This window comes from Ranitomeya imitator, chromosome 4 (genome assembly GCF_032444005.1).
Source record: "Ranitomeya imitator isolate aRanImi1 chromosome 4, aRanImi1.pri, whole genome shotgun sequence".
In the NCBI taxonomy this organism is placed as follows: domain Eukaryota; kingdom Metazoa; phylum Chordata; class Amphibia; order Anura; family Dendrobatidae; genus Ranitomeya; species Ranitomeya imitator.
Genome location: NC_091285.1, coordinates 330,625,717 through 330,636,237, shown reverse-complemented (window position 1 = coordinate 330,636,237; position 10,521 = coordinate 330,625,717). Strand labels below are relative to the sequence as shown.

The 10,521-nt window shown below is 40.5% G+C and overlaps 1 protein-coding gene across 1 annotated transcript in view; it reads right to left on the bottom strand.

Annotated features, from left to right (window-relative positions):
* Positions 1-600: 600 nt before the first annotated feature.
* Positions 601-10,521, bottom strand: part of MAPK12 (mitogen-activated protein kinase 12) — a 222,175-nt gene continuing 212,254 nt past the window's right edge. Inside the window, exons 9-12 of the mRNA XM_069764928.1 lie at positions 9,862-9,941; positions 9,644-9,722; positions 9,163-9,336; positions 601-1,042 (exon numbers count right to left, since the gene is read on the bottom strand). Coding sequence (XP_069621029.1) covers positions 975-1,042; positions 9,163-9,336; positions 9,644-9,722; positions 9,862-9,941 — 401 coding nt within the window. The 3' untranslated portion in view covers positions 601-974. The remainder of the gene's footprint in view (positions 1,043-9,162; positions 9,337-9,643; positions 9,723-9,861; positions 9,942-10,521) is intronic.

Here is a 10,521-nt window from a genome sequence, read left to right as displayed (position 1 = left end):
AGAAAAGAAAACAGAGACAACAAGCAAAATAGTCCTGAAAGTGCCACTGGTATAATACAATATAAAGCAGGGATCAGACGTGATACACTGCTTATCTTGGTAATTTGCACCGCGTCCTGATGCTACTGCACAATTTCCAACTAATACCATCGCTTCTTTTTCCAGAAATAGCTGGCTTAGTCATTGTGCTGCTTTCTCTTAATAATCCACTGTGAAAATGTTCTCGGAGAGGGAGGAACGGAGCAGTAATTTGTTTTTTTTGGAAGTGTGCAATGCTAGTTCTCTGGTGATTAAATGATTACTGTACTGACCTTGGATTACTCCCCTGCACCTGCTGCCATATGTGGGGCATGGCGCTCAATAAAAGACGGAAGCTCCATGGGGTGTGTCAAGTGGGACGAAGGAAATTAAACACATTCTGATTATCCATTTAACATGACAGCCTAACAGGGATTATCTCACCATGGCAAGTTTTCTGGAAACATTTGTGTGTATTTTTAACCATGTGGGCCTTAAACATGCTTCCTTCTGCTAATAGGACTACACATCACATCACTGCAATTAACAGGAAAAATCTGTCCGTAAGACAAAATGCAAGGATTTTAATTAAAATGTTTATTATTCATAATACTGCAGAGTGTATTGGAATGTGACAGTGCTTGCCTGCCTCTACATCCACAGAAGTACGGTATGCCAGCAATATCTCACTGCTACAAAGACGGAGCACTTTGCTTACGGACACGGAGGCTGGCAGAGTAGAGCCAATGCTACTAGTATATGCACAATACTTCTCTTTGATACAGTACACTCTGCAGACAAATAGGCAAGACAAAAATCCCCACTTACAGAAAATACAAAAAGGCACTAGATCCCCAAATGGAATGAAAACCATGACACAAATCATTGAAAACACATAATATATCCAGTTCCAGAGTTCATGTCTCATAATTTATATCCTAGATTTGTTTGCAGCTTTATACAGATGTTTCCTTGGATTCGGACACCGGTGGAAGGAATGTTGACACTTCCTTGTAAGTAAGACCTATAGTGAGCAAAAGAAATTGGTCATGCACAAAACAGGGAATCGGCTCTATGCTTCCATGTCATCAATATATTATCAAGGTCAGTGTTTCCCAAGCTCCGTCCTCACGGCCCAAACACATCATGTTTCCAGGCTTTCCTTCGTATTCTGATGCCTTAATAATAATTCCATCACCTGAGCAATACTAAGAGAACCCTGAAAACATGACGTGTGGGGGACCGTGAGGACTGGAATTTGGGAAACACAATTAACTTTTGGTGGATTTTATCACAGTTTTCAGGGTTCTTTTTTTTAAGCCAAAAAAAAAAAAAAACAACCAACCACCACAATAGAAAGACCAAATTGCTCTTTACTCTGTGCACCTCTCTTTAGGGCATAAGCTGCTGAGTTTTGCTGATGATTGAAAGCAAGGAAGGCCGATCTTTGATGCTTGATTGGTTGGCACCAGTGTGGTTACACAGCGTGGTTACAGTAGGCATAAAATGCCCATAGAGTGCAGCAGGAAGAATAAGGCATGGAAACCATGGTCCTTTATAACTAAATACAATCTCAATACACAAAGAGCTTCTATGTGCTAGGGCCTCAATGTCAGGTCATGTAATGCAAGATGGAAAACGGTCTTATATAGAAAAAAAAAAATACACCCCAGCCCTCCTTTTGGAGGTTTTCATACATACACCATAGTATTAGTACTTAAATGACACTAAAAGGATGTAGAAAAGTGAAAAATCCTTAAAAATAAAACATCTTAAAGTAGGATGGCAGTAACAGTATCACAGCTTGTATTCCCAGGTAGCTGGGCAACTTGCAAGAGGGATAGAAGCACAAGTTGCTCTAGCTCAGGTGCCACTGGCTGCAAGAGCAACTGGTACGCAGCTTCTGAGCGCAAGCTTGCTGGTGCCAGGTGGTCGCTCGTGTCCAGGGAGCTGGAGATGCCAAAAGGCTGTGGGAGCCCTCCAAAAGGAACACTGGCAGCCAAGCAGTCAGAGAACTAGATGAAAAGCATAAGATTGTATGATGGCTACATGCATTGCTAATAATGTATTAGCTGCATTGGTGGCAACAACTAGTAATGGGAGCTTTAGCTATAGTAGAAGATATAAATTGTAGATTAATACTATAAAATGGATATGTGTATGAAAAGGAGATTAATTAGTATTTGTGGGACACAAAGTGAATAAAATAAGTTAAAGCTCTGATCACATGTCCAGTATTTAATTTCATTTTTGGATCTATGATTGGATCATAAAATCAATAAAATATTACAGATTTGGACCCATCGATTTAAATGAGAATGGAAGTGTGATACAATGTATTCCATTTGCTTTCTTTCCATCTGCTATCAGTTTGGTTTAGTTTTTTTAGCAGGAGCAATAAACATGCTGCACAACATTTCTCTCTTCTAACAAATGATATGTTTATTAAGTGTACAGAGCATAGATAGTCATCCGTTATGTGATCCATTGTCATATCTGTATTTTAGCATACAGCAAGCCCAGAACACCAGAGGTGTTCACCGCTAGTAAAACCAGACCCATTATAAATGGAAGAAAATTAGATTTAAAAGAGAAATTAATTTAAACATATCCATTTTTTTAAATGATGGATCAACTCAAAAGCAGAAATTTCTGTTTCCATGTGACACACATTTTTGTGTTGTTTATAACGGATGGGTTACAAACAGATGACAACTGGACATCTGAACAGAGCCTAAACTGAAGAAAGTGCTAAACAATAGCAAAATGTGGAAAAGCATTATATATGTTACTTCACACACCCACCCATTTATACAAATACACATGTACATAAACGATTAGGAGTGGTGTACACAGAAAGGACTGGTATAACTGGTATTGATGTGCACTAGCAGATGATTACACAAAAATAATGCGAGCAGCTGCTTGTAATAAATACTACTGAAAATTGTTCTCTAGACTAGAAGCACGCTGTAAATGATGTATTGTATGAAGACTGTATTTTGTAATAACAGACCCTGGTTTAGATCACTCATTGTCTTGCTGGATTCTCTTGGAACCTAACACCTGCGGTGATGTCTATCTAACCACTCGTCACCAACCAATCATGCACATCGACCACCTTTGTGAACGGTGTCATCATTGACATGATACCGACAGTTCAATTCCATGAGAGCTCCCGGTGCTACCACTCTACAAGACATCAGTGTGGGGGAGCAATTATAGAAGAAAAAACAGCCAGCTCACCAATGACGATCACAGGTGCACGGATCTCCGTAGCAGGCAAATGAAAAAATCCTCAGAAGAAAAGGTAAATGAGATCCAGCTCCTTAAAACGTGACATTTATTGAATCCAAACGATAAAAGTTACACGCATGGGTAAGTCATACAGGCTCCCTCCGGTATGAAGCCCCTGTAGCTGGAAAGGCTAAACGGCAACGCGTTTCGATCCGGAGATCTTTTTCACAGCCATATCCTGATCTGGTAAAATTATCCTATATAGGGAGACTCCTCCAATCAGGTTATCCTAATAGGTCACATGACACTATTCCAGGTCCTATTAAGTAAAATCATTACAATTTTTTGTTCAATTAACGGGAGTACCTATGGGTGCAAAATATTCACCCTCCCTCGCAAATCTTGTGATGTCGTTTTGGGAAATGGAATACATTTTTTCGGCCACCAATCCGTTTTTGGACCAGGTGGAGTGGTATGGCAGATACATAGATGACACCCTCATTATTTGGGGGGGTGATGTATCTGCCATACCACACTTTATAGATTACCTCAACGACAACACATATAATATTAAATTTACCCACAAGTGGGATAAAGTTGGTGTTTCGTTTTTGGATTTGGAATTGACGGGTCAAATTGGCAAACATGTCATCACTAAAACATACCACAAACCGATCAGAGGAAATACTATCCTTCATGCCAATAGTAGCCATAACAAACATACTATAAAGGCTATCCCAGTGGGTGAACTCACTAGAATAAAAAGAAACTGTAGTGTAGAGGGGGATCTTATAGGAGAATATGAACAAATAGAGAGAAAACTTAAAAATCGCAAATATCCCCAATGGACAATAAATCGGGCGAAAAAAATTGTGGAAAAGAAAGATCGAAAGGAATTAATTACAACTTATGGAAATATAAATCAAAACAGGGAGAACAAACCATATATTTGTTTTCAATATAGCCCACAATACGGAAAAATCAAAGACATTATTCATAGATACTTACCCATACTATACGAAGATGATCAGTTATATGATATATTAAGTGCGGGCATTAATATAGTATCTAGAAGGGCTCCTACCATTGGGAATCAAGTGGCATCTAATATATTTCGCCCTGATAAGGGTCTGAAAACATGGCTCAATTACCCAGGTTTTTTCAGATGCGGCACAAACAAGTGCAGTACATGTAAACATGCCCTTGTATCTAAAGTGTTCCAAAATATGGAAAGCACAATGGAATTCAATATAAAACAGTATATCAACTGCAATCATGCCAATGTGGTATATAAAATCAATTGTACAGATTGTAAGTTATCATACGTAGGGTGCACTACTAGGAAGCTCAAAACACGTACGAGGGAACATCTCTACGACATCAAAAATGTACAGGGTGGTAATAGAAATATATCGGCAGCATCTAGTCATTTTGTGATCCATCATAATCGCAGCATTGCTAGTTTCCAAATTCAGGGAATAGAAAAAGTGTATGTTCCTCCGCGGGGTGGAGACGCCAGGAGGCGGCTTTTAACGCGAGAGGCTTTCTGGATATTCCATTTAAATACCCGATCACCGATGGGGTTAAATAAGCGGAATGAAACAATGTTACATTATTGTTAGATAGGAGGTGATATAGTTTTACTACATATCTATTTTAGATTTGTTGAATGATTTTACTTAATAGGACCTGGAATAGTGTCATGTGACCTATTAGGATAACCTGATTGGAGGAGTCTCCCTATATAGGATAATTTTACCAGATCAGGATATGGCTGTGAAAAAGATCTCCGGATCGAAACGCGTTGCCGTTTAGCCTTTCCAGCTACAGGGGCTTCATACCGGAGGGAGCCTGTATGACTTACCCATGCGTGTAACTTTTATCGTTTGGATTCAATAAATGTCACGTTTTAAGGAGCTGGATCTCATTTACCTTTTCTTGTGGGGGAGCAATGACATCACCGCATTGCGCAGACCAACTGCCTATACAATTCAGGAGGGGAGATGAACAGGGAACCATGACTAGGCGAGTAGCTTTATAGGTTTTTATATTATGGCACTGGATTGGCCCTCACACTGTGCGTCTGCATGTGCTGTGGTGGCCAGGATATGCTGTGTATCTGCAGGGTGAGATGTGGGAAATGTGGTGGCCATGATTCGATGTGCTATGTAGGAGATGTGTTGTGTGTGTGTATACACACACGTGGGGGGGGGGGATGTAAAGGACATGTTGACTATCATGTGGTATGTGTGTGTAGCGACCATAAGCAGATTATAATGAGGGCAATCTGGGCTACCGCCCGAGGCCCAAGGCTCCCGCTAGATTGCCCTCATTGTAATGTTTTGTCACCGCCATCTGTGGCGCACATATCCCAGCAGTGCCAATGATGCACAATGGCATCACAACTCCAGGAGAGCTCCAGTCGACTTTGCTGTGTCTTACCAGGGCATTGAAGTCATCAGCTGGCGTGATAAAGTGGCCAGACAAGAAATGCAAATGACGAAATTAATCTTGTGGTTGTTGTTTAATCTTTATTTTCAGTTTTGAGTTAGTGTTATGCTCGTGCTACGAGGTGGCCTGTGGGGATCTTCATGTGGTGCTCTGATTAGGTATTCATAATGCAGATTGCTGACAGGTCACTGATCTCTCACTCACCTACCCCCTAGTTTATATAATGAAGATATGTACATACTGCAAAAAAAAACCTTCTGCAGGCAGATGCCAGCCATGGCACCTGCGCTGCAGCATAATTGACGACCATTATTCTGTATTTGTGTGTTGCAGCCATCATGTGATATGCATGTGTGTGGGGTGGGGTGAGGTTGTGACGGCATCATATGCTGTGCATGTGGGTATGGGAGTAGAGGATGTGGTGACAACATATGGTGTATGCATGCATGCATGAATGGGGGACACTGTGGTGGCCATCATAAGGTATCACTGTGTGATGTGTGGCACAGTGGTGCAGATGTGCCATCCTCTGTGTGGGGCACTGTGGCTAGATCATACTGTGTGTGGGGGCATCAATTAGGACTTTTGGTTTGGGGTCCTATGATTACTATGCATGTATTATTAGTAGTGATGAGCCTAGTGATAGTAGTAGTGATTCCCTAGCATCCAGGCAACCCCCACATGTACTCTAGCAGCCATAAATCACGCAGCTGCGTCAACAAAAACTAAATCTCCGAGCACTCACGAATACTCGGAGACCACCCGAGCAACGAGTATACTCGCTCATCACTAAGGCTGGTGTAACACTCAGTGTAGGGAAATACGGTCCGTATTTTACATGCGTAATACGCAGAATTGTTCCCAAAATAGTGATCCATATGTCATCCGTAGCCAGGGTGTGGCAGCGTATGTTACGCATGTAAACCTCCGTATGGCATCCGTACAGCAAGATTTTCTCGCCGCCCGCAGACCATTCCATCAAAGTCTGCATTCCAAAACAGCGCTCCTTTCCTTCCGAGCTCTGCCATGCGCCCAAACAGTGGTTCCCCCCCACATATGGGGTATCAGCGTACTCAGGACAATTTGGACAACTTTTGGGGTCCAATTTCTCCTGTTTCCCTTGTAAAAATAAAAATTTGTGGGCTAAAAGATCATTTTGTGGAAAAAAAAAAGATTTTTTAATTTTCACGGCTCTATTTTCTAAACTTTAGTGAAACAATTGGGGGTTCAAAGTGCTCACCACACATCTAGATAAGTTCCTTAGGGGGTATTCTTTCCAAAATGGGGTCACTTGTGGGGGGTTTCAATGTTTAGGCACATCAGGGGCTCTCCAAAACGTGACATGGGTTCCGATCTCAATTCCAGCCAATTTTGCATTGAAAAGTCAAACGGCGCTCCTTCCCTTCCAAGCTCTGCCGTGTTTTTTACCACCATATATGGGGTATCAGCGTACTCAGGACAAATTGAACAACAACTTTTGGGGTCCAATTTGTCCTGTTGTCCAATTTGTCCTCCGGCGGTGAGCCCACCTCAAAGCCGCGACATGTCAGCTGTTTTGTACAGCTGACATGTGCGCGCAATGAGCGCGAGCGGAATCGCGATCCGCCCGCGCCCATTAACTAGTTAAATGCTGCCGTCAAGCGCTGACAGCGGCATTTAACTAGCGCTCCCGGCCGCGTGGCCGGAAGTGCTCGCACTGCTGACCCCCGTCACATGATTGGGGGTCAACAGTGCATTGCCATAACAACCAGAGGTCTCCTTGAGACCTCTATGGTTGTTGATGGCCGATTGCTTTGAGCGCCACCCTGTGGTCGGCGTTCAAAGCAACCCTGCATTTCTGCTACATAGAGGTGATCTGTGCATCACCTCTATGTAGCAGAGGCGATCGAGTTGTTCATGCTTCTAGCCTCCTATGGAGGCTATTGAAGCATGCCAAAATTAAAAAAAAAGTGATTAAAAATATAAACAAAATAAAAAATATATAAAAATTCAAATCACCCCCCTTTCGCCCCAATCAAAATAAAACAATTAAAAAAAAATCAAACATACACATATTTGGTATCACCGCGTTCAGAATCGCCCGATCTATCAATAAAAACAAAGGATTAACCTGACCGCTAAATGTCGTAGCGAGAAAAAAAAAATAAAAACGCCAAAATTACATTTTTTTTGGTCGCTGCAATAAATGCAATAACGGGCAATCAAAAGAACGTATCTACACCAGCACAGTATCATTAAAAACGCCAGCTCGGCACGCAAAAAATAAACCCTCACCTGACCCCAGATCACGAAAATTGGAGACGCTACGGGTATCGGAAAATCGCGCATTTTTTTTTTTTTTAAGCAAACTTTGGAAATGTTTTTCACCACTTAGATAAAAAATAACCTAGACATGTTAGGTGTCTATGAACTCGTAATGACCTGGAGAATCATAATGGCAGGTTAGTTTTAGCATTTTGTGAACCTAGCAAAAAAGCCAAACAAAAAACAAGTGTGAGATTTCACTTTTTTTGCAATTTCATCACACTTGGAATTTTTTTCCCGTTTTCTGTTACATGGCATGGTAAAACCAATGGTATCGTTCAAAAGTACATCTCGTCCCGCAAAAAATAAGCCCTCACATGGCCATATTGACGGAAAAATAAAGAAGTTATGGCTCTGGGAAGGAGGGGAGCAAAAAACGAAAATGAAAAAGCGGAAAAAGCTCTGGGGGTGAAGGGGTTAAAGTGGCTTTCCAAAAATTGTATAAACTCACCAGTTACATAATTCAAATGGCTGCCCATCCTAGTCACGTGTCAGAACGGGCTGAAGTCTAAGGAAATACCTCTCCTGATACTTGTGTGACAACTAACAGGGAAGCCGTATCATAAGTATCATAAGCACACACACCAGTGAGCAGGGCTGTGACATGATAAGAAATAAATATCAGCTGAGCACAAATGATTTTTTTCCTCTTCAGCTTCAGTCCTCTTCGTGCCGAGTAAAATTATTATTTCTTCTCCTGTCAAAACCCTACTCTGGTAACTCACTGGTATATCTGCTCGCGATACAGCTCCTCGTTCTGATAAGACAGATCTCGAGAGCTCTGTTGACTAGGACGGGCTGTCATTTGTAATAAAATGGCTCCAGTCATGGAATTCATTCTTGGTGTACCTCTTTAAGGTGCATTTACACTTGCCAATATCTGGGTACAAGTGTTCCAAAACACTTGCTCTTTGGGTAAAACGATTTTTAAGTTTGACTCAAAAGTTCTTGGCAGTACACTGTTCTGTGTGAACACGACTCATTGCTGAGAGTAATGATATTTTATGCGCATAGAACCATTGTTTAATGATTGGTCAGCCTAAACATGTAGCTTAGATGTTGGGACCGGCGTTCGTGCAACAGCCACAATCAGTGTTAATACACAGCTAGCTCTTGAAAAAAACAAAAAACAAAAGCGTGGTCATCACTTACACTTCCATTCATCAACAGGAAGGTCTAAATTATCACAGGAGTCGTCATAAGGATCTGCTTCCATCTCATCATCAGAATCATGGAACTGCTCAAAGTAAGGATGACACAGAGCATCAGTCGCTGTTATTCTCTTTTCTGCATCCAGCACCAGCATCTTTTCCAGGAGATTCACAGCTGAGGAGAAAACAGGAAGCAACAACAATATGAAATATAATAATTCAACATTTTGTGGTAGTCAGAACAGCATCACACGCTTCAGACATCCTAAGCAAAGGACTTCTACCAAGACAGGAACAGTGTTGCTAATGGAACAGTTCACTAGACCTTGGAGTAGTACAATACACTAAAAAAAATCCTTACTTATGTCAACCTTTTTAGAATAACTAAAGTAAAAAATAAAAAAATCTGTTCATAAATCAACAGCCAACCACATAGTAGTTTCTTGAAATCAGTTGATTGCTTACTTGTAATCTAAGATTACCTAGTGGGTTTGCATATCGCAGCAATAATCCAAAGTCTTTCTTCTGAACTTTTGGCAGACTCTTGATATAGTTTTTTGCCTATGACAAATAAAATATAAATTTTCAATTATTCTTATATAGAAGTTGTAACAGTTATTTGATATCATCTGTCGTCGCGGCACATAAAAAGTACATATATAGGAGGGATGCATGACTCTTTATACAATTATTTACTTACATCAGGGCTCTGAAGTTTCTGCACAAAATCCTGAGTTGGTGTCCCTGTAATTTTCATGATTTCGGTCAGCTGATCCAGATCTAAAATTTTCAGTTAAATCATAATTGTTCATAAAGATTCTGTATTACACTGCTCAGCAGCATTACTGCACCAATCAGCTAATTTTAGTTACTGTGCTTGCATTTTTAGTGCATTTGTTTACATGCCTGTTTATTTCAGCTGCTGTTTTTAGGTCATTCAAGTTTTGTTATTAAAACTAGTCTGTTTAGGAAATGAAATGTTTGCTCAATAACCCAATTTTCATAAAACTTTATTGATAAAGTCATGTGTGGATTTCTTGTGTTTCTACTACAGAAGAAAGTGTGTTTTTTTATTTACAGAATTTCTATCCCTCATTGAAGTCTATGAGGAAATCCCCAAATTAAATGTAAATTTACTGCAATAAAAATTGGCATGCAGCAGATTTCAAAATCCACCTTGTTGGAACTGTAATATGCTGCATTTATCCGCATGTAAATACGTAGCTGATGAAAACACGACATACCTAAAACTACCTTTTAAAAGTAATCTGTCAGTAGGATCATCTCTCCTCTTAACAGTCTATATGTGCACGTAGGGTATAAGAAATAGAATAAAATCATACCTTGATATCTGCGATCC